The sequence below is a fragment of the Cherax quadricarinatus genome, unplaced genomic scaffold, assembly GCF_038502225.1.
Source record: "Cherax quadricarinatus isolate ZL_2023a unplaced genomic scaffold, ASM3850222v1 Contig58, whole genome shotgun sequence".
In the NCBI taxonomy this organism is placed as follows: Eukaryota; Metazoa; Arthropoda; class Malacostraca; order Decapoda; family Parastacidae; genus Cherax; species Cherax quadricarinatus.
In genome coordinates, this window is record NW_027195084.1 from 342,033 (window position 1) to 364,583 (window position 22,551).

The 22,551-nt window shown below is 42.3% G+C and overlaps 1 protein-coding gene across 1 annotated transcript in view; it reads right to left on the reverse strand.

Annotated features, from left to right (window-relative positions):
* Positions 1–207: 207 nt before the first annotated feature.
* Hira (histone cell cycle regulator-like protein) overlaps positions 208–22,551 on the reverse strand; it is a 60,758-nt gene continuing 38,414 nt past the window's right edge. The window contains exons 14-18 of the mRNA XM_053794567.2: positions 16,096–16,251; positions 13,963–14,203; positions 10,242–10,405; positions 7,892–7,995; positions 208–7,267 (exon numbers count right to left, since the gene is read on the reverse strand). Coding sequence (XP_053650542.1) covers positions 7,136–7,267; positions 7,892–7,995; positions 10,242–10,405; positions 13,963–14,203; positions 16,096–16,251 — 797 coding nt within the window. The 3' untranslated portion in view covers positions 208–7,135. The remainder of the gene's footprint in view (positions 7,268–7,891; positions 7,996–10,241; positions 10,406–13,962; positions 14,204–16,095; positions 16,252–22,551) is intronic.

The following is a 22,551-nucleotide window of genomic DNA, read 5'->3' on the forward strand; positions in this document are numbered from 1 at the left end:
CGAGTACCGATCTGTTCGAGTACTGGTCTGTTCGAGTACCGATCTGTTCGAGTACCGATCTGTTCGAGTACCGATCTGTTCGAGTACCGATCTGTTCGAGTACCGATCTGTTCGAGTACCGATCTGTTCGAGTACCGATCTGTTCGAGTACCGATCTGTTCGAGTACCGATCTGTTCGAGTACCGATCTGTTCGAGTACCGATCTGTTCGAGTACCGATCTGTTCGAGTACCGATCTGTTCGAGTACCGATCTGTTCGAGTACCGATCTGTTCGAGTACCGATCTGTTCGAGTACCGATCTGTTCGAGTACCGATCTGTTCGAGTACTGATCTGTTCGAGTACCGATCTGTTCGAGTACCGATCTGTTCGAGTACCGATCTGTTCGAGTACCGATCTGTTCGAGTACCGATCTGTTCGAGTACCGATCTGTTCGAGTACCGATCTGTTCGAGTACTGATCTGTTCGAGTACCGATCTGTTCGAGTACTGATCTGTTCGAGTACCGATCTGTTCGAGTACTGATCTGTTCGAGTACCGATCTGTTCGAGTACTGATCTGTTCGAGTACCGATCTGTTCGAGTACCGATCTGTTCGAGTACTGATCTGTTCGAGTACCGATCTGTTCGAGTACTGATCTGTTCGAGTACCGATCTGTTCGAGTACCGATCTGTTCGAGTACCGATCTGTTCGAGTACCGATCTGTTCGAGTACTGATCTGTTCGAGTACCGATCTGTTCGAGTACTGATCTGTTCGAGTACCGATCTGTTCGAGTACTGATCTGTTCGAGTACCGATCTGTTCGAGTACTGATCTGTTCGAGTACCGATCTGTTCGAGTACCGATCTGTTCGAGTACTGATCTGTTCGAGTACCGATCTGTTCGAGTACTGATCTGTTCGAGTACCGATCTGTTCGAGTACCGATCTGTTCGAGTACCGATCTGTTCGAGTACTGATCTGTTCGAGTACCGATCTGTTCGAGTACTGATCTGTTCGAGTACTGAGCTGTACTCGATTAATCCATTTCACCCCAAAAATACACTTACAAAAATACACTTACATAATTGTTTAAGTTGGGAGCTTGTCGTATAGTAAGGTACCACTGTATTATTATTGCCGTCAACTCTTGTATGGAGTTCCTCTGGTTTCTGCATTTTTTCTAAATTAAGTTAAAAAAATGTCTATAAAACTGAACAGCACATAAATAGGCCTATCATAATGTTGCTGATCCATATGGCATACGTTTGTTCTTCAACTGCAGTCGAAAAAAATGGCACCAAGTTTGCAAGGTGATAATAGTTGCAAGATATCCGAGTGTCTGCTTGAAGCAAGTGTTGGATCACTTAGCAAGTGTTGGATCACTTAGCAAGTGTTGGATCACTTAGCAAGTGTTGGATCACTTAGCAAGTGTTGGATCACTTAGCAAGTGTTGGATCACTTAGCAAGTGTTGCATCACTTAGCAAGTGTTGCATCACTTAGCAAGTGTTGGATCACTTAGCAAGTGTTGGATCACTTAGCAAGTGTTGCATCACTTAGCAAGTGTTGCATCACTTAGCAAGTGTTGGATCACTTAGCAAGTGTTGGATCACTTAGCAAGTGTTGCATCACTTAGCAAGTGTTGCATCACTTAGCAAGTGTTGCATCACTTAGCAAGTGTTGGATCACTTAGCAAGTGTTGGATCACTTAGCAAGTGTTGCATCACTTAGCAAGTGTTGCATCACTTAGCAAATGTTGCATCACTTAGCAAGTGTTGCATCACTTAGCAAGTGTTACATCACTTAGCAAGTGTTGCGTCACTTAGCAAGTGTTGGATCACTTAGCAAGTGTTGCATCACTTAGCAAGTGTTGCATCACTTAGCAAGTGTTGGATCACTTAGCAAGTGTTGGATCACTTAGCAAGTGTTGGATCACTTAGCAAGTGTTGGATCACTTAGCAAGTGTTGCATCACTTAGCAAGTGTTGCATCACTTAGCAAGTGTTGGATCACTTAGCAAGTGTTGGATCACTTAGCAAGTGTTGCATCACTTAGCAAGTGTTGGATCACTTAGCAAGTGTTGCATCACTTAGCAAGTGTTGCATCACTTAGCAAGTGTTATACCACTTAACAATGATTATACAATATTTTAAACACTTATTATCCTGCCTAACACACATTATCACAAAAATGTCAAACTGAATACACAGGAATGATGAGGCAGTCTTATCAAGGTGGGTGAGTTACCTTCCTGCTCACCCCTCCCCTTCCTTGGATCAAACCCGATTACCTCCTGTACCACAGGCATTCTATGACCCTCATGGATTTATTGCTTCCCAATAAATATAATAATAATAATAATAATAGTAATAATTAATAATAATTGCAGACTTTTAGACATGACCTTCTACAGTTTCTTTGAAGGTTTATCACCCATCTTAATCACATAATTATTGTCATTAAATGAAATAGTTTAATGGCGTTTAACGATCGTTCCTGGGGTTGTGACCCCGCCTGGGGTTGTGACCCCGCCTGGAGTTGTGACCCCAGGGTTAGGTTGTGTCAATAACCCCAAGCAGGAGACACACTCAAACATGGACAACTGCTTAGAGTAACCTCCACAGGTGTAACCCATATGGGTGTGACCCACATGGGTGTGACCCACATGGGTGTGACCCACATGGATGTGACCCACATGGGTGTGACCCACATGGGTGTGACCCACATGGGTGTGACCCACATGGGTGTGACCCACATGGGTGTGACCCCACATGGGTGTGACCCACATGGGTGTGACCCACATGGGTGTGACCCACATGGGTGTGGCATTCACAAAAACAGCAACAGTTAGACCAAAGATTGGAAACCACCAAATTGGATTGTACAGCCTCTCCTCACTTAACAACAAAGTTGCGCTTCTAAGACCTCATTGGCAAACAAATTCGTGGCTAAACGAGGATCATACTATAATGGTAGTGGGTTTGTGTCAACCATCTTTGATGTTTTAATATCACCTTTGTGCCATTTAAAATATTTCTGGTATATTTTTAAATGTTTATATAGTGTACTGTATATTGTAATCAACAGACTAGAGGAAATTAGCTCTAATATACATAATTCAGGTTTGCAAAGTGCTTGGAATTTCACAATCCTTTCACAGTGATTGTTTTGCATATTCTGATATCACCTGTTTACTGTGATCTTATTGCATTATTTAGGTCTGCATACTAGTCAGAGAGGCCGTTGTAAGTCCGAGGCGATGGTAAACAAGTACGTCGCTAAGTGAGGAGAGGCTGTATATTAATTGTATCTGCAGTGCATAACCGTGACCGAGCCAGGAGGCTAACTTTCTCCACACAGTTCTACCTGAGGACACTTCACTCTCTCAGCAGTCAACTTTCTCCACACAGGTCAACCTTAGGACTCTTCACTCTCTCAGCAGTCAACTTTCTCTACACAGGTCAACCTTAGGACACTTCACTCTCTCAGCAGTCAACTTTCTCCACACAGGTCAACCTTAGGACACTTCACTCTCCCAGCAGTCAACTTTCTTACCTACTCCCTCAACCCTCCCCACAATCTAGCTTTCTATGAGTCAGTGTGCCTATTTACTAGCTGCATTTACCTCTATGTAGGTTAAGTTAAGCTCAGTAAAGTTAGGTTAGGTCAAGTTAGATAAGGTAAAACTAGATTCAAGTTAAGTTAAATAAAGTAAAGTTAGGATAGGTTAGGTTAACTTAACATACTGTGAAAAATGTCTTGCTTGAAGTGTTGTTGTTTTAATACACAAGCAACACACACTCTGCCAGAGTCACAAACAACACTCCAGCATGTTGCTGATTTTTGTAATAATGTTGGAAGAATTACCAACAATATGTTAATTAACAGGACACAAGTGCAACTAACTTGACATTTTACTGTCAAGCCGTCGGAGAGCAGAACACCGTCACAATAATGTTATGTTACTTGCACTTGTGGCCTGTTATTTAACATATTGTTTGCTGTTGACTGAGTCAGTGTTGCTTGCTGTTGACTGAGTCAGTGTTGCTTGCTGTTGACTGAGTCAGTGTTGCTTGCTGTTGACTGAGTCAGTGTTGCTAGCTGTTGACTGAGTCAGTGTTGCTTGCTGTTGACTAAGTCAGTGTTGCTTGCTGTTGACTGAGTCAGTGTTGCTAGCTGTTGACTGAGTCAGTGTTGCTAGCTGTTGACTGAGTCAGTGTTGCTTGCTGTTGACTAAGTCAGTGTTGCTTGCTGTTGACTGAGTCAGTGTTGCTAGCTGTTGACTGAGTCAGTGTTGCTTGCTGTTGACTGAGTCAGTGTTGCTTGCTGTTGACTGAGTCAGTGTTGCTTGCTGTTGACTGAGTCAGTGTTGCTTGCTGTTGACTGAGTCAGTGTTGCTTGCTGTTAAGTGAATTAGCCTAAACTACAAAACCCACCTTCTCTCAGAAGAACAAAGTTGTGGACTTCAAGTCGTACAGTGACACTTGAGTACTCCCTCACATACACCCTAATACAGCAGCTCCTCAACTAACAATATTCCAACTTAACGATGGTGTACAAGTAATTACTCCAGAGATGAAACTTGAGATAATTACGTAGCACGAAGGCGACAAGTCCCTAACTTGTATTTATTTATTTACATTTCACTGCTGGTATTAAGTTACAGTAATTAATTATTTACCTATTCAGTGAGAGATTTATTTAGCACAGCGGAACCTGGGTTTTTGTATGTCCTAGTTTGACTCTAAAACTATTGTTATTCTCTATAAATGTATGTTTTGTTAATATTTCCCATAAGAAATAATGTAAATCCAATTAATCCGTTCCAGATACCCAAAAATATTAAAAAAAAAAATACGTTTTATAGAGAATAACAATAGTTTTGCATACAGACTAGGGCAAACAAAAACCCAGGTTCCACTGAATATCACGTTCGTATTCAACTTGTGACGTTATTGTCTTACGTTGGGTTCGACGGAATGTAACCCCATTGTGAGTTGAGGACCGCCTGTAATCTACATTCCTTTCAAACTGCAGATTTCCGACACCATCCAGACCATTCAACTTCATATTTCCTCAAAACTGTCTCAAATATCCCCCCCCAGTAGACAATTTTGTTACAAGTTTCACACACGTATATTAATTTAATATTAATATTACATTATAAATGTAATCTAAGGTAATGCCAGCTTATGCTCAAGCACTAACTACATTAAAATTACATATTCTTGAGAATGGCAGTGAAATAAAGTCAAGGACTACACATAATTATAAACCTATGCAGTGCCGAATGCCCATGTGGGTTTAGCACTTTTGTTGTGACTATAATAGTAGTTATATTAATACCTAAAATACAAAGACTTCTAACATTGCACTTAAGTTTTTAACTTTATACATGTATGATCTGTAGCAATGGATATGTGTGGATAGTTTCCACTGGCAGTGTGTGGATTATCATGATGCATATGGCAGTACGATTAATAACTGGGCAGTGTTACAATGTTCTTACAGTTAGAAGTGGCTGAGAACTGGGCAGTTACAATCAAGTTCATACAATTAGAACTGTCATAAGGCAAAAGATGTTCATGGCAGTGAATACAACTTTAAGATCACCAGCTAAGTTAGTGAATACAACTTCAAGTTCACCAGTTAACTTAGTGAATACAACTTCAATTTTTTATGCACAAGTCTACTACCCAAAGCATCGCAGTGGTGACACAGCAACCCAGGAGAAGTACCAGCGCTTTGTGTCCTACGTACACAAACAACTGTGGACAACACGAGGAAAATGGACAGGAACAATTTCACTCAGTACACATTTACTGAAGACATTTTGGTCCTACTCCATAGGGAAGTGGGTTAGAAGCCTTCCCCTGGAAGCCATGTGTGTCGTAAGAGGATACTAAAATGCAAGAAGCAAGAGGCTAGTAACCCCTTCTCCTATATAAATTACTAAATATAAAAATAAAATCAACTTCATAAAGGTGTCCTAAATAAATGCATTCACGTCCATTCTCCTCAGCAGCGCTTCCTTAAGAAGTGCGTACAGGTAGCTGTGACTGATGTCTGGGGCTGCACCGAGCCTGGCAGCCCAGCCTGAGCTCAAACTTGCCTACTGACTACTTAACCAGGCTGCTGGTGCCAGGAGCCTGCAGGCATACATGGCTACCACAACCTTGCTCATCTGGCACTTGTTGCACCATTAAGCACTAAAGCTGTGCACCTCCTGGAGTCAGAAGGACTGTTACAGTGCGTACACACACACACACACACACACACTCGTGTGCATCAGCCACAACTGCGACACTAACTTATAAAACAATGATCGTTTTACCAAACAAGCCAAGTCTATACAAAATTTATTTCTGATAATGAAAGTTAAACATTTTAATAACATTAAACAATGTTTAGAAAGGTTTGCTTAAGTGCAGATTAACAAATCTGCATATACCATCTTAAATGAAATGAATCTCAGCCTAAAAGAAAAACAGAAATTTTTAATAAACTTTGGGCATGTTTGACCACTGTCTATAAAACACAACATAAACACATAAACACATACATACACAAAAAATGTTTTTACGTTGTAAGGTGCCTTTATTTTAATGTAAAAAAATGGCAATAATATACGCTAGTTTGTCATCAAATTAAATAGTACAAAAAGTTTAATGCCTCGAGTAATAGTCTTGTAAATTTTTATACATTAATATCAACAAAAACAGAAATTATTTACAAGGAGAATAACTGCAGAGGCTCCTAATCTTAGTTAAAAACAATAATGAAGTTTACAATACAGTAATTTATGACAAATGTATAACATATACAGCCTCTCCTCACTTAACGAAAGAGTTGCGTTCTGAAGACCACGTTGGTAAACTAATTCGTGGCTAAGTGAGGAGCATACTATAATGGTAGTGAGTTTGTGTCAACCATCTTTGATGTTGTTTTAATGTCACCTCTGTGCCATTTATAACATATCTGGTATATTTTCAAATGTTTATACAGTAGTGTACTGTATATTGCAATAAACAGAATAGATGAAATTAGCTCTAATATACATTGTTTAGGTTTGCATACTGGTCAGAGAGCCCATCGTAAGTCCAAGATGTCGGTAAACGAGTATGTACGTTGCTAAGGGAGGGGAGGCTGTACAGTACGGCACTAGATTAAATCTATCATAGTTGTATCCAGCTGTTCTTTGTACTCGGAATAAAGCCGCTGCAACTGCAGGGAATTCTTGGCTAGCAGAATTTCTCGGAGGAACTCTTCCAGGAGAGCCTTCTTGTCGTAGTCCTGTAAGGTATGTGTAAATAATTACAATCCATTGAGCTGCAGCATACCCACACTGCCCATGATGAGCACATGTAACATACCCATCCTGCCCGTGATGAATACAAGACACACAACACTGGTGGTGTACCCAGCTCACACACACTGTGTCCGGGGTTCAATCCCCGTTATGGGTGGAAACACCGGTCATGTTACCTTACACCTGCTGTCACTGTTCACTTAGCAGTAAGTTGGTACCTGGGTATTAGTTGACTGGTGTGGGTGGTATCCCAGGGGCTTTAAATTGAACTTAAAGAGAACAACAGCTCATAGCCTATAAAATTGTTTATGTAAAACCCAGAGACAGCAAATACAGTGGTACCTCGGGATACAAACAACTTAAAACGCGAACAATTATGTAAGTGGTTTTGTAAGTGTATTTTTGGGGGTCTGAAATGGATTAATCTAATTTACGTTATTCCTTATGGGAACAAATTCGTTCGGTATCAACACTGGAACAGCCATCTGGAACGAAATAAGTTCGTATCCCAAGGTACCACTGTGTACACAAATGATAAAGGCAGTATTATGGATGCATTTTTCACTGAAAAGTTAAGGCAAGTGCCAAAAATAAGAAGAAATAATCACCATTATCTTGGGTTTCCAGGTGAGGCCTTCTTGATTATTTGTAAGAGTGGTATCTTTTGGTCCAAGAAGGTCATCAAAGATGTCTCTTAACTTCTTCTCCAGCCCTAAAACACAAAGAAGAACAATGTTACTTCTCTTTTTACCACAGTGACCTTTTCTACCAAGGTCAGGTCAACCTCCTCTGCCCAAAAAGGAAATACATTTATTGTCTTTTGTTCAGTAGACGTCTTACGGATCAATGGTACACACAACCAAATATTTAATAAATTGGATACAAGTGTGATACTTAGGTTGTATATGTGTCTAATTTATCAGTTGTGTTGCCAAACTGCAACATTCCCACCCACTGTCCAGTGTGTCTACTTCCCACCCACTGTCCAGTGTGTCTACTTCCCACCCACTGTCCAGTGTGTCTACTTCCCACCCACTGTCCAGTGTGTCTACTTCCCACCCATTGTCCAGTGTGACTACTTCCCACCCATTGTCCAGTGTGTCTACTTCCCACCCATTGTCCAGTGTGTCTACTTCCCACCCATTGTCCAGTGTGTCTACTTCCCACCCATTGTCCAGTGTGTCTACTTCCCACCCATTGTCCAGTGTGTCTAATTCCCACTCATTGTCCAGTGTGTCTACTTCCCACCCATTGTCCAGTGTGTCTACTTCCCACCCATTGTCCAGTGTGTCTACTTCCCACCCACTGTCCAGTGTGTCTACTTCCCACCCATTGTCCAGTGTGTCTACTTCCCACCCATTGTCCAGTGTGTCTACTTCCCACCCATTGTCCAGTGTGTCTACTTCCCACCCATTGTCCAGTGTGTCTACTTCCCACCCACTGTCCAGTGTGTCTACTTCCCCCCCACTGTTCAGTGTGTCTACTTCCCACCCACTGTTCAGTGTGTCTACTTCCCACCCACTGTTCAGTGTGTCTACTTCCCACCCACTGTTCAGTGTGTCTACTTCCCACCCACTGTTCAGTGTGTCTACTTCCCACCCACTGTTCATAGCAGTAAGTAGGTACCTGGGTATTAGTCACCTTACACCTGCTGTCACTGTCCACCTAGTAGTAAGTAGGTACCTGGGTATTAGTGGACTGGTGTGGGTGGCATCCTGGGGGACAAGACTGAAGGACCACAATGGAAATATGAGACAGTCCTCTATGACACACTGACCTACCCTGGGTTATCCTGTGTGGCTAACCTTTCCTACCCTGGGTTATCCTGTGTGGCTAACCTTTCCTACCCTGGGTTATCCTGTGTGGCTAACCTTTCCTACCCTGGGTTATCCTGTGTGGCTAACCTTTCCTACCCTGGGTTATCCTGTGTGGCTAACCTTTCCTACCCTGGGTTATCCTGTGTGGCTAACCTTTCCTACCCTGGGTTATCCTGTGTGGCTAACCTTTCCTACCTTGGGTTATCCTGTGTGGCTAACCTTTCCTACCCTGGGCTATCCTGGGTGGCTAACCTTTCCTACCCTGGGCTATCCTAGGTGGTAAACCTTTCCTACCCTGGGTTATCCTGTGTGGTTAATGTTTCCTACCCTGGGTTATCTTGTGTGGCTAACCTTTCCTACCCTGGGTGGCTAACCTTTCCTACCCTGGGTGGCTAACCTTTCCTACCCTGGGTTATCCTGTGTGGCTAACCTTTCCTACCCTGGGTTATCCTGGGTGGTAAACCTTTCCTACCCTGGGTTATCCTAGGTGGCTAACCCTCCCTACCCTGGGTAATCCTGAGTGGCTAACACTCCCTACCCCAGGTTACCCTGGGTAGCTAGCCCTCCTTACCCTGGTTGGCTAACCCTCCCTAACCTGGGATATCCTGGGTGGCCAACCCTCCATACCCTGGGTTATGCTATGTAGCTAACCCTCTCTACCCTTGGTTATGCTATGTGGCTAACCTTCTCTACCCTGGGTTATGCTATGTAGCTAACCCTCTCTACCCTGGGTTATGCTAAGTGGCTAACACTCCCTACCCTGGATTATCCTGAGTGGCGAATGCTTCCTACCCGAGGTTACCCTGGGTGGCTAACCCTCCCTACCTCAGGTTATCCTGGGTGGCTAACCCTACCTACCCCAGGTTACCCTGATTGGCTAATCCTCCAAGATAAAAACCTCAACCAATCCTATCAATCCACTCAACAGTATCATCAGGTTGGGAAAATACAATAATCTAGTATAGACCACAACACTGACCAAAGATTTCCGTCTAATTGTGCTACTAGTAAAGCCAGTTGAAAAAAACATGCCACGGGCGGGGATAGAACCCGCGATCAGAGTCGTAAAACTCCGCACATAGTATCTTTGTTTGCAATCGTGTCATTACGATTTCGTGAGTCAAAACCAGTCGCTTCTCACCTTCCTTGATAAAGAACTGTATTTTCCGCTTCAACCAGAACTTGTAATCGTGAGCAGATCTGAGGTACTGAGCTGAGGTCAGCATGCGATTGATGAACACTTCTGTTAGGTTCTGACGTGCGTCGTCCGATATTATTGGTCGAGATACTCGTGATGATCCACAGCTGCAACAAAAACATCAATGTTGCAAACATTTCCTTCACATTCAAATCACAGTTTGTATAATAATTATACCAGTGTAACAGACTGTATAATAATTATACCAGTGTAACAGACTGTATAATAATTATACCAGTGTAACAGACTGTATAATAATTATACCAGTGTAACAGACTGTATAATAATTATACCAGTGTAACAGACTGTATAATAATTATACCAGTGTAACAGACTGTATAATAATTATACCAATGTATACAGAGCCGGTCTTAGGAGGTGAGGGGCCCAAATGGGAACAATTTTGGTGGGTCCCGTGTACGGAAAACAATCAAAGTGTGCGCATAAAAAATACTTGCGAGTTAATAGACCAAACAGCTGTAAGTTACATTTTAATATAAAATTGGATACTTGTAAACTTACAAGTAACAAAATCTGTATAACATCTCTGAAAAGTAAACAGTCACAATACAGGTCGGCCATCACTAATCCGGCAACCAGTTATCCGGTTCCATCAGTAATCTGGCACTAATTTCGGCTAGCATAATTTCAAATTTCATCATTATACCGACTCAGAAATTGTGCAGATGGTCGTAAATCCACAGCAACAACAAGCCAGCGGAGGAGAAAACTGTAATGAAAATGAGGAAGATGTAGCAGAAAGTCTCTATTGGTAGGTTAATTAAGTGTATTCTAACTGTAATCCAGCACACTACAGGTCCCACTGGTACCGGATTAGTGATGGTCGACCTGTGTTGCATTCTGGAGAGAGGAAGAAGTAGGGAGCATATCAAGGAAATATTCAGCCCCAGGGAATCAGAAGTCAGGAAAAATTAGCATTATCTACATCATTATTCTAACCTAATCACTCTGTAATCTGGCACACTACAGGTACCAATGGTGCCAGATTGGTGATGGCCGACCTGTGCCACTTGCTTTAGTGACTGTGAAATGATTTATTAAAAATACTGATTTATTAAAAATATTAATTTTTTTTAATTACTGTTGTTGTGTGTACTTGACAAGCTGAGAGTAGATTACAATCTAGTGCGGGGCCCCCTTAGGTGTGGGGTCCCTTTAGGTGCGGGCCCCAACTGGGAGCAATTGGTCCAATCAGCTTAAGGCCGGCCCTTAACCCTTTGACTGTTTTCGACGTATAAATACGTCTTACGAGCCAATGTTTCTGACGTATATATACTCAATAATTCTAGCGGCTTCAAATCAAGCGGGAGAAAGCTGGTAGGCCCACATGTGAGAGAATGGGTCTGTGTGGTCAGTGTGCACCATATAAAAAAAATCCTGCAGCACACATTGCGTAATGAGAAAAAAAAACTGATCGTTTTTTGGAATAAAACACCGACTTTGAGGTGTATTTTCGTATAGTATTTATCGTTGTATATGCGTTTTCATGGTCTTAGGTGATAAATTAGAAAACATATTACAGAAATAGAGATGATTTTCATTACTTTGACGATGAAAACGACCTTGAAACTGAGCTCAAAGTAGCAGAAATGTTCGATTTTTACCAATGTTCAGGAGTAAATAAATCACACCACACGTCCATTACACGTCAACTGGGGAGTCTGATATTCTTTCACTAGTGCACTGATATTATTTATACCATTTTTACAATAATGCAGTAAACTGCATAACTGTAACTTTTGTATTTTTTTGTATGAATAAAAAATCAAAATAGAAAGCAATAGTAATATAAGAGGGGCCTAGAGATGTGACTAATGAACAGAGCATATGTTATTTTAGTGCCAAGAATGTCTACCTTGTTTATTCTGGACCCTATTTTGAAATTGGCATCTTTTTTAGTTTGCGTGAAATTGGCCAAATTGCCAATTTCTGACCACCATATTGGGTAGTCCAAATTAGTAAATGGGAGGTTTCTTGTACTCAGCTGATAGATAAAATGGAGTTCTAAAGAAATAGCTCTGAGTTTGGTCAACTGGAACAATGGAATTGGCTGAAAATAGGGCTCAAAGTCGGCGAAATCGCCGATACGCATATGTCGCCGAGACCGCTAACTTCGCGGGAGCATAATTCCATGAGTTTTTGACCAAATTTCGAACTTTTGGTGTCATTACCATCGGGAAAAGATTCTCTATCATTTCATAAGAAAATATAATTTTTTTTTTTTTCAAAAATTGAGCGACATAAAATGACAGTTTCAGAAAGGGGCCTGAAACAGTCAAAGGGTTAATATATCAGATTGCACAATAATAATTATACCAAACTGGCCACATTTTCAAGGGAAAATAAGAAACAGAATATAGTTTTTTTTATCCTTCATGCCCATCTCTCGCCAAGGCAGGTGACCCAAAAAAGGAAAGACATTTATTATTATTCTCTCAGTTACTGTCTTGCCAGAAGTGCACTAACATCACACTTCACACATGATAAATATAAAAAGAAACAAAAAAGATAATAAGGAGAGATATGTTGAGGCAGGATAGGAGTGAGTGGAGACGAATGATTTTTATGACAATGTGCTGTTGGAGTGTCAATGCAGTGACATTTATTAAGGGATTCAGGGAAACCAGTTAGCTGAACTTGAGTCCTGGAGGTAGAATGTGCAGTGTCTGCTCTCTGAAGGATGGGTGTTGATATTATGGAAAATTACATTTACCTGGATGAATCTCATTACATACATACAAGTAAATGGTAACAAAAATAATTATTATTTATCAAAGTTGCAGAGACACGTAGGAATTTTTAGGACACCTAGGTCGCAAAAATGTCCCCCTTCGATACCTACCACTGTCTCTCCACAAGTTGCTCTAGACCTATATTAATTTCATATGAAATGTACATACACACCAGGAATTCTGGTAAAATTAATAGAAATTTGTGGACTGTATATTAAAATTAATAAATGATTACATATGCACATTTATAAAACAGGAGAATTTATAATCATAACACTCACCAATTAGTCTGGAGATTACTGTGTATAATACTCAAAAACCTCCCTCTAACTAAATTTATGATGATAATACTGGCCAGAATTACAAACATAATTTAGAAAGCCTATCTGAGGTTCCTGGAGCTGTCCAGTACATCGGTTTAATGCTCAAATTATGCAGAAATGCACATCCAACAATTTCGGCTCCTATTTGAGAGTCTTAAGCCCAATATAACCTCTAGAGTCTAGAGCGACGAAAATTCTTCTTATTTTCACTAACGTTTTCTTGGCTCATTCAAAAACACAATGGCGGCTCTCTGCTCGTCAGTGCAGGTGCCAAGCTTCCCATTTTTTATAATATAATTTTTATTAAATAAAATATTTTATTAATTTACATACAAATACACTATTTTGGGAAAATATACTATATATTTTCCACAGATATGTTGCAGTTTTATAACTGTAGTGTCGGCACATCTCTGGCAAGACAGTGGTGGAGTAACAGTTTTATAACTGTAGTGTCGGCACATCTCTGGCAAGACAGTGGTGGAGTAAATGATGATGACACTGTTAATTCTTTTTTGGGTTGCTGTGCCTTGGTGGGAAATGACCGCTGTGTTTATAAAAAATAAATGTTGAGAGTGATGTACGTACTATGCAGCAGTCTGGTGGAGTAGGCTGGCCAGAGGCCTAGAGCAGTTGTCAGTGGGATGACAGAGTGGTAACATTGTGTACTCTGGTTGTACTAAACAACGAACACTGGCAACATCACCGAGCAACAACCAGGCCTCCAGCTCCTGACATCTGGTGAATGCTTCTCCAGAGGTCAGTAACAAAACTGGAGTGCCTTCTGCAGTCAGCTGCACGCACTTCACTCCTCCGTTACGACCTTCAACTGTCAAACAAGAAAACTCAATTTTACCGCAGATTTTAATGTTTCAATGCCCAGGGCATTCACATAATAATAATAATAATAATAATAATAATAATAATAATTATAGGTAGTAGGTTGGTAGACAGCAACCGCCCAGGGAGGTACTACCGTCCTGCCAAGTGAGTGTAAAACGAAAGCCTGTAATTGTTTTACATGATGGTAGGATTGCTGGTGTCCTTTTTTCTGTCTCATGAACATGCAAGATTTCAGGTACGTCTTGCTACTTCTACTTACACTTAGGTCACACTACACATACATGTACAAGCACATATATACACACCCCTCTGGGTTTTCTTCTATTTTCTTTCTAGTTCTTATTCTTGTTTATTTCCTCTTATCTCCATGGGGAAGTGGAACAGAATTCTTCCTCCGTAAGCCATGCGTGTTGTAAGAGGCAACTAAAATGCCGGGAGCAAGGGGCTAGTAACCTCTTCTCCTGTATATATTACTAAATGTAAAAGGAGAAACTTTCGTTTTTCCTTTTGGGCCACCCCGCCTCGGTGGGATACGGCCGGTGTGTTGAAAGAAAGAAAGAAGAATAATAATAATAATAATAATAATAATAATAATAATAATAATACAGTAATAATAATAATAACACTACAGTAATAATAATAATAATAATAATAATAATAATAATAATAATAATAATAATAATAATAATATAGTGATGGAGTGAGTGATGATGAAAGTGTTTCTTCCTTTTTGGGTCACTCTGCCTCAGTGGGAAACAGCCAATACATTAAAAAAAAAAAAGTATAACCCCATGGGGAAGTGGGTTAGAATCCTTCCTGTGTAAGTTGTGTGTTGCAAGAGGCAACTAAAATGCCAGGAGTAAGGTGCTAGTAACCCCTTCTTCTGTATACTAAATGTGAAATAAAGAAAAACTTTCCTTTCTTTATTATCAGGTCACCTGCCAAGGTGAGATGCGGCCACCATGTTAACAAAATCTCTAACAGTGCTTTTTCAGGAGACTTTGTGAGTATCTTCGTGAGTATCTCCTATGTGCTGTATCTTGCGGCTTATTAGACGAATTTTTATTCCATAAAATGTCTCCAAAAACCAGCCTGCATCCTATAAACTGAAGGTCAGTGATGAGAGCTATAAGTTTAGGGTGTGTGGTGGGCTGTAGCTCTCCCAGTTACGTCCGGTGGCAAGCCATTGAGATTAAAATAAGTCTTATAAGCCGCATCTTACAAGCTGCGAAATATGGTAAATCTTTTCGAGGTGTTGATGCTTAGTGCTGCTTGAAGCACACACTGACACATCGGCAATAATATGCACTTTTGTCTTGTCAACACATTGGTCGCCTCCCACTGAGGCAGGGTATACCTGGAGTATACCTGGAGAGGGTTTCGGGGGTTAACGCCCCTGCGGCCAGGTCTGAGAGCAGGCCTCAAAAAAAAGAAACACTTTTTCCATCATTCACACTATCAGTGTCCTGCCAGAGGCACACAGATATGAAAGTTTAGATCTCACTCTAAACAGTAAATAGCTCAAACCTCTCGTTCAGAGTGCAGGCACTCTACTTTACTATCCTGCTACTTTCTTACAATAAATACCCCACTATTAGCCCTTAACCTGTCCAAACGTAGATCAACTTTCATGTGTGTACCACTCTGAATATTTTTGAATAAAACAAAAAAACAATTGTTTTTTTGTTTAAAATGAAGAGCACATTTTTTACAGTATCCCCGAATTTTGTCGTACTGCGCACAGACTCATTCTCTCATGTCTAGGCAACTATATGACTGGAGCGCTACGCATTTAAACGTAACTTTATGTTTGGACAGTTTAAGGGTTAAAGCCATTTCATAGTTGCAGCTAAAGAAAAGTTTAACAATAAATCTTACCTAAATGTCTCACAGACTCAGATAGGATTCTCTTCCTTTTTTTAAAATCCCAAATTGTTAGTGTAGCATCAGTAGTTAAGACCATAATGGTACTTTCCTGGACAAACAACTGGGAGGCTCGACCCTGAAGCTGAAGTGGAGGTAACAGCATCTCGCCTGTAATTAACAGTGTCAAAGTATTATTATTTTTTTATTAACACATCAGCTGTCTCCCACCAAGGCAGGGTGGCCCAAAAAAGAAAAGCTTTCATCATTCACTCCATCACTGTCTTGCCAGAGGTGCACTTACACTACAGCTATAAAACTGCAACATTAACACCCCTCCTTCAGAGTGCAGACACTGTACTTCCCACCTCCAAGACTCAAGTCCTGCTAACCTGTTTCCCTGAATCCCTTCATAAATGCTATCTTGTTCACACTCCAACAGCATATCAAGTCCTAAAAATCATTTGTCTCCACTCGCTCTTATCTAAAACACTCACGCATGCTTGCTGGAAGTCCAAGCCCCTCGCACACAAAACCTCCTTTACCCCCTCCCTTCTCGCACACAAAACCTCCTTTACCCCCTCCCTCCAACCTCTACCCCGCCTGCCCTCCACTACAGATTTACAGAAAAGAAATGCAATAATCACTTACAGTATACATACACAAAAATATAAATATTGAGAAACAAGTAACTCAGAGTATGCATACAAAGTGGTGTTTATCTCTCAATGTACTGTACAGTATGTATACCAAGTGGTTTTATCTCTCAATGTACTGTACAGTATGTATACCAAGTGGTTTTATCTCTCAATGTACTGTACAGTATGTATACCAAGTGGTTTTATCTCTCAATGTACTGTACAGTATGTATACCAAGTGGTTTTATCTCTCAATGTACTGTACAGTATGTATACCAAGTGGTTTTATCTCTCAATGTACAACACTGATCGTTGAAGTATATCTGCTCAGCTTACTGGTTCCACTTGTAACATTTCAGCTTTACAATGGTACAAAGGTAATTACTTTGGAGATGAAAACTGCACGAAGGCGGCAAGTTCTCCCTGGGGAAGTGGAACAGAATTCTTCCTCCGTAAGCCATGCATGTCGTAAGAGACGACTAAAATGCCAGGAGCAAGTGGCTAGTAACCCCTTCTCTTGTATATCTTACTAAAAATAAAAAGAGAAACTTTTGTTTTTCTTTTTGGGCCACCCTGTTTTGGTGGGATACGGCCAGTTTGTTGAAAGAAGAAGGCGGCGGCAAGTTCCTAACTTGAATTCATTTATCTACTTTTCAATACTGTTATTTACAGTAATTACTTAATTATTTATCATATATTCATATTTGACTTGTGATATTTTTGACATACAATGGGTTCGTTGGAATGTAACTCTGTGGTAAGTCAAGAAGCACCTGTATACCAGCCCTGACTTAAACCATGGTTGTCCCTTGTGCTCTAGGACACCTATCTAGGAAGTGATTAACACACTCTTCAAGGTTTAGTGGGGTAAACTTCCCTACAACTCATGGATGACATCCTACAGCTGTGAGTGGGCTGATATCCTTTCTCTAGCAGACATATAATTCTCAGCAACAGGTTCTCAGTGGGGTTCAAGTCTAGGGGGACTTAATGAGCAGTCATCAAAGGAAGATACCTCAGTCATGAAGTCATAAAAATAATTACACCACATTATGTGAACAATTTAGGAAACTGATTACACAGCAATTCTAGTTAGGTTACTGCAGTTAACATCAGTGGCGTTATTTTTCTAGGCTTTCCTTGACGGGCTCTGTGTGTGGGCAGGTCATCAATATTATTACTCACGAAATCGTAATGACACAATTGCTAACAAACCATACCATAGGTGGGGTTAGAACCTGCGATCAGTCATAAAACTCCAGACCGACGCGTTAGCCACTGGCTAGTGGCTAGCACGTTGGTCTGGAGTTTTATGACTCTCTGATCGTGGGTTCTAACTCCCCCCATGGTATGGTTTTTTTTTTCAACAACATTATTCTCAAGGAACCAACACAGCCAGGTCCTCATCAACAGCTTCTATTATTACCTTCAATTGATGTCCTGTCATATGTAATCCAATGGTCTGAACAACTGTCATGTCAGTGACAGTCTTGCCATATTAATTCACAGACAGCCAAAAATATCTGACAGACTTGGCCCTCAAGACTGCATGGAACAGGGACACCATCCATACAAAACTGTCCACCATACAAGCCTGGAAGACACTTAGGATGCAGACACTTTGAGAATCCTGAGACTGACCAACAAGTTGCCAGGACACCATAACTTTTTCTCTCACCCAAAGTCCTACCAGGGTAAGGTGATACTTTGGACACTGGATGTTGAAGTCTTCTACCAAATGTACTGTAATGACAAGCACTGTGTACATGGAGTGCATCTCTTATATACCAAGTATCTCAATGTGTGTACAAGTCAGCTAATGTTCACTGCAGTAACCTACCTAGAACTGCTGTGTAATCAGTTTCCCAAATCTTTCACACAATGTGTTGTAATTATTTTTATGACTTCATGACGGTGAGGTATCTTCCTTTGATGACTGGTCAGTAAGTCCCCCTAGACTTGAACCCCATTACTTAGTGCATTTCACAGAAAATGGCTCACACTGAGCTAGTAAAGCACCTAAACTACTGGGAACTCCTGCAAGTCTTGAACATGTACTCATTGGAGCGGAGGAGAGAGAGGTACACGATAATATATACCTGGAAGGTACTCGAGGGCTTGGTCTCAAATCTGCACACTGCCATAACAACATACTGGAGTGAGAGATATGGGAGGAAGTGTAAAATAAACCCAGTGAGGAGCAGGGGTGCGGTGGGGACAATAAGGGAACACTGTATCAACATCCGGGGTTCCAGACTTTTCAACATCTTACCAGAAGATATCAGAAACACTGCTGGAACAAGTGTTGAAGCCTTCAAGAGGAAACTGGACAAGTATCTTCACCAGGTCAACCAGGCTGTGATGGATATGTGGGGCAGTGGGCCTCCAGCAGCAACAGCCTGGTTGACCAGGCGAGCACCAGATGAGCCAGGCCCATGGCCGGGCTCGGAGAGTAGATATACTCTCGAAATTCTTCAAAGGTATTACATAATCTAAGACTTGGGGAAAAATAGTGCATGTGTGTCCTGAAGGATGGGTGAGGATGTTACCATCTGAAGGATGGGTGAGGATGTTACCATCTGAAGGATGGGTGGGGATGTTACCATCTGAAGGATGGGTGGGGATGTTACCATCTGAAGGATGGGTGAGGCTGTTACTATGTGAAGGATGGGTGGGGCTGTTACTATGTGAAGGATGGGTGGGGCTGCTACTATGTGAAGGATGGGTGAGGCTGTTACTATGTGAAGGATGGGTGGGGCTGCTACTATGTGAAGGATGGGTGGGGCTGTTACCATCTGAAGGATGGGTGGGGATGTTACCATCTGAAGGATGGGTGGGGATGTTACCATCTGAAGGATGGGTGGGGATGTTACCATCTGAAGGATGGGTGGGGATGTTACTATGTGAAGGATGGGTGAGGCTGTTACTATGTGAAGGATGGGTGAGGCTGTTACTATGTGAAGGATGGGTGAGGCTGTTACTATGTGAAGGATGAGTGAGGCTGTTACTATGTGAAGGATGGGTGGGGCTGTTACTATGTGAAGGATGGGTGAGGCTGTTACTATGTGAAGGATGGGTGAGGCTGTTACTATGTGAAGGATGGGTGGGGCTGTTACTATGTGAAGGATGGGTGGGGCTGTTACTATGTGAAGGATGGGTGAGGCTGTTACTATGTGAAGGATGGGTGGGGCTGTTACTATGTGAAGGATGGGTGAGGCTGTTACTATGTGAAGGATGGGTGGGGCTGTTACTATGTGAAGGATGGGTGGGGCTGTTACTATGTGAAGGATGGGTGGGGATGTTACTATGTGAAGGATGGGTGGGGCTGTTACTATGTGAAGGATGGGTGGGGCTGTTACTATGTGAAGGATGGGTGAGGCTGTTACTATGTGAAGGATGGGTGGGGCTGTTACTATGTGAAGGATGGGTGGGGCTGTTACTATGTGAAGGATGGGTGAGGCTGTTACTATGTGAAGGATGGGTGGGGATGTTACTATGTGAAGGATGGGTGGGGCTGTTACTATGTGAAGGATGGGTGGGGCTGTTACTATGTGAAGGATGGGTGGGCAGTTACTATGTGAAGGATGGGTGAGGCTGTTACTATGTGAAGGATGGGTGGGGATGTTACTATGTGAAGGATGGATGAGGCTGTTACTATGTGAAGGATGGGTGGGGCTGTTACTATGTGAAAGATGGGTGAGGCTGTTACTATGTGAAGGATGGGTGGGGCTGTTACTATGTGAAGGATGGGTGAGGCTGTTACTATGTGAAGGATGGGTGGGGCTGTTACTATGTGAAGGATGGGTGGGGATGTTACTATGTGAAGGATGGGTGAGGCTGTTACTATGTGAAGGATGGGTGGGGCTGTTACTATGTGAAGGATGGGTGAGGCTGTTACTATGTGAAGGATGGGTGAGGCTGTTACTATGTGAAGGATGGGTGAGGCTGTTACTATGTGAAGGATGGGTGAGGCTGTTACTATGTGAAGGATGGGTGGGGCTGGTACTATGTGAAGGATGGGTGAGGCTGTTACTATGTGAAGGATGGGTGAGGCTGTTACTATGTGAAGGATGGGTGAGGCTGTTACTATGTGAAGGATGGGTGAGGCTGTTACTATGTGAAGGATGGGTGGGGCTGGTACTATGTGAAGGATGGGTGAGGCTGTTACTATGTGAAGGATGGGTGAGGCTGTTACTATGTGAAGGATGGGTGGGGCTGTTACTATGTGAAGGATGGGTGAGGCTGTTACTATGTGAAGGATGGGTGAGGCTGTTACTATGTGAAGGATGGGTGGGGCTGTTACTATGTGAAGGATGGGTGGGGCTGTTACTATGTGAAGGATGGGTGAGGCTGTTACTATGTGAAGGATGGGTGGGGCTGTTACTATGTGAAGGATGGGTGAGGCTGTTACTATGTGAAGGATGGGTGGGGCTGTTACTATGTGAAGGATGGGTGAGGCTGTTACTATGTGAAGGATGGGTGAGGCTGTTACTATGTGAAGGATGGGTGGGGCTGTTACTATGTGAAGGATGGGTGAGGCTGTTACTATGTGAAGGATGGGTGAGGCTGTTACTATGTGAAGGATGGGTGGGGCTGTTACTATGTGAAGGATGGGTGAGGCTGTTACTATGTGAAGGATGGGTGGGGCTGTTACTATGTGAAGGATGGGTGAGGCTGTTACTATGTGAAGGATGGGTGAGGCTGTTACTATGTGAAGGATGGGTGAGGCTGTTACTATGTGAAGGATGGGTGAGGCTGTTACTATGTGAAGGATGGGTGGGGCTGTTACTATGTGAAGGATGGGTGGGGCTGTTACTATGTGAAGGATGGGTGAGGCTGTTACTATGTGAAGGAGGATGAAGGATGGGGGGCTGTTACTATGTGAAGGATGGGTGAGGCTGTTACTATGTGAAGGATGGGTGAGGCTGTTACTATGTGAAGGATGGGTGGGGTTACTGTTACTATGTGAAGGATGGGTGAGGCTGTTACTATGTGAAGGATGGGTGAGGCTGTTACTATGTGAAGGATGGGTGGGGCTGTTACTATGTGAAGGATGGGTGAGGCTGTTACTATGTGAAGGATGGGTGGGGCTGTTACTATGTGAAGGATGGGTGAGGCTGTTACTATGTGAAGGATGGGTGAGGCTGTTACTATGTGAAGGATGGGTGAGGCTGTTACTATGTGAAGGATGGGTGAGGCTGTTACTATGTGAAGGATGGGTGGGGCTGTTACTATGTGAAGGATGGGGGGCTGTTACTATGTGAAGGATGGGTGAGGCTGTTACTATGTGAAGGAAGCTGTTACTATGTGGGATGGGTGAGGCTGTTACTATGTGAAGGATGGGTGAGGCTGTTACTATGTGAAGGATGGGTGGGGCTGTTACTATGTGAAGGATGGGTGTGGGGCTGTTACTATGTGAAGGATGGGTGAGGCTGTTACTATGTGAAGGATGGGTGAGGCTGTTACTATGTGAAGGATGGGTGAGGCTGTTACTATGTGAAGGATGGGTGAGGCTGTTACTATGTGAAGGATGGGATGGGGGGCTGTTACTATGTGAAGGAATGGGTGGGGCTGTTACTATGTGAAGGATGGGGGGCTGTTACTATGTGAAGGATGGGTGAGGCTGTTACTATGTGAAGGATGGGTGGGGGCTGTTACTATGTGAAGGATGGGTGGGGCTGTTACTATGTGAAGGATGGGTGGGGCTGTTACTATGGGTTACTATGTGAAGGATGGGTGGGCTGTTACTATGTGAAGGATGGGTGGGGCTGTTACTATGTGAAGGATGGGTGGGGCTGTTACTATGTGAAGGATGGGTGGGGCTGTTACTATG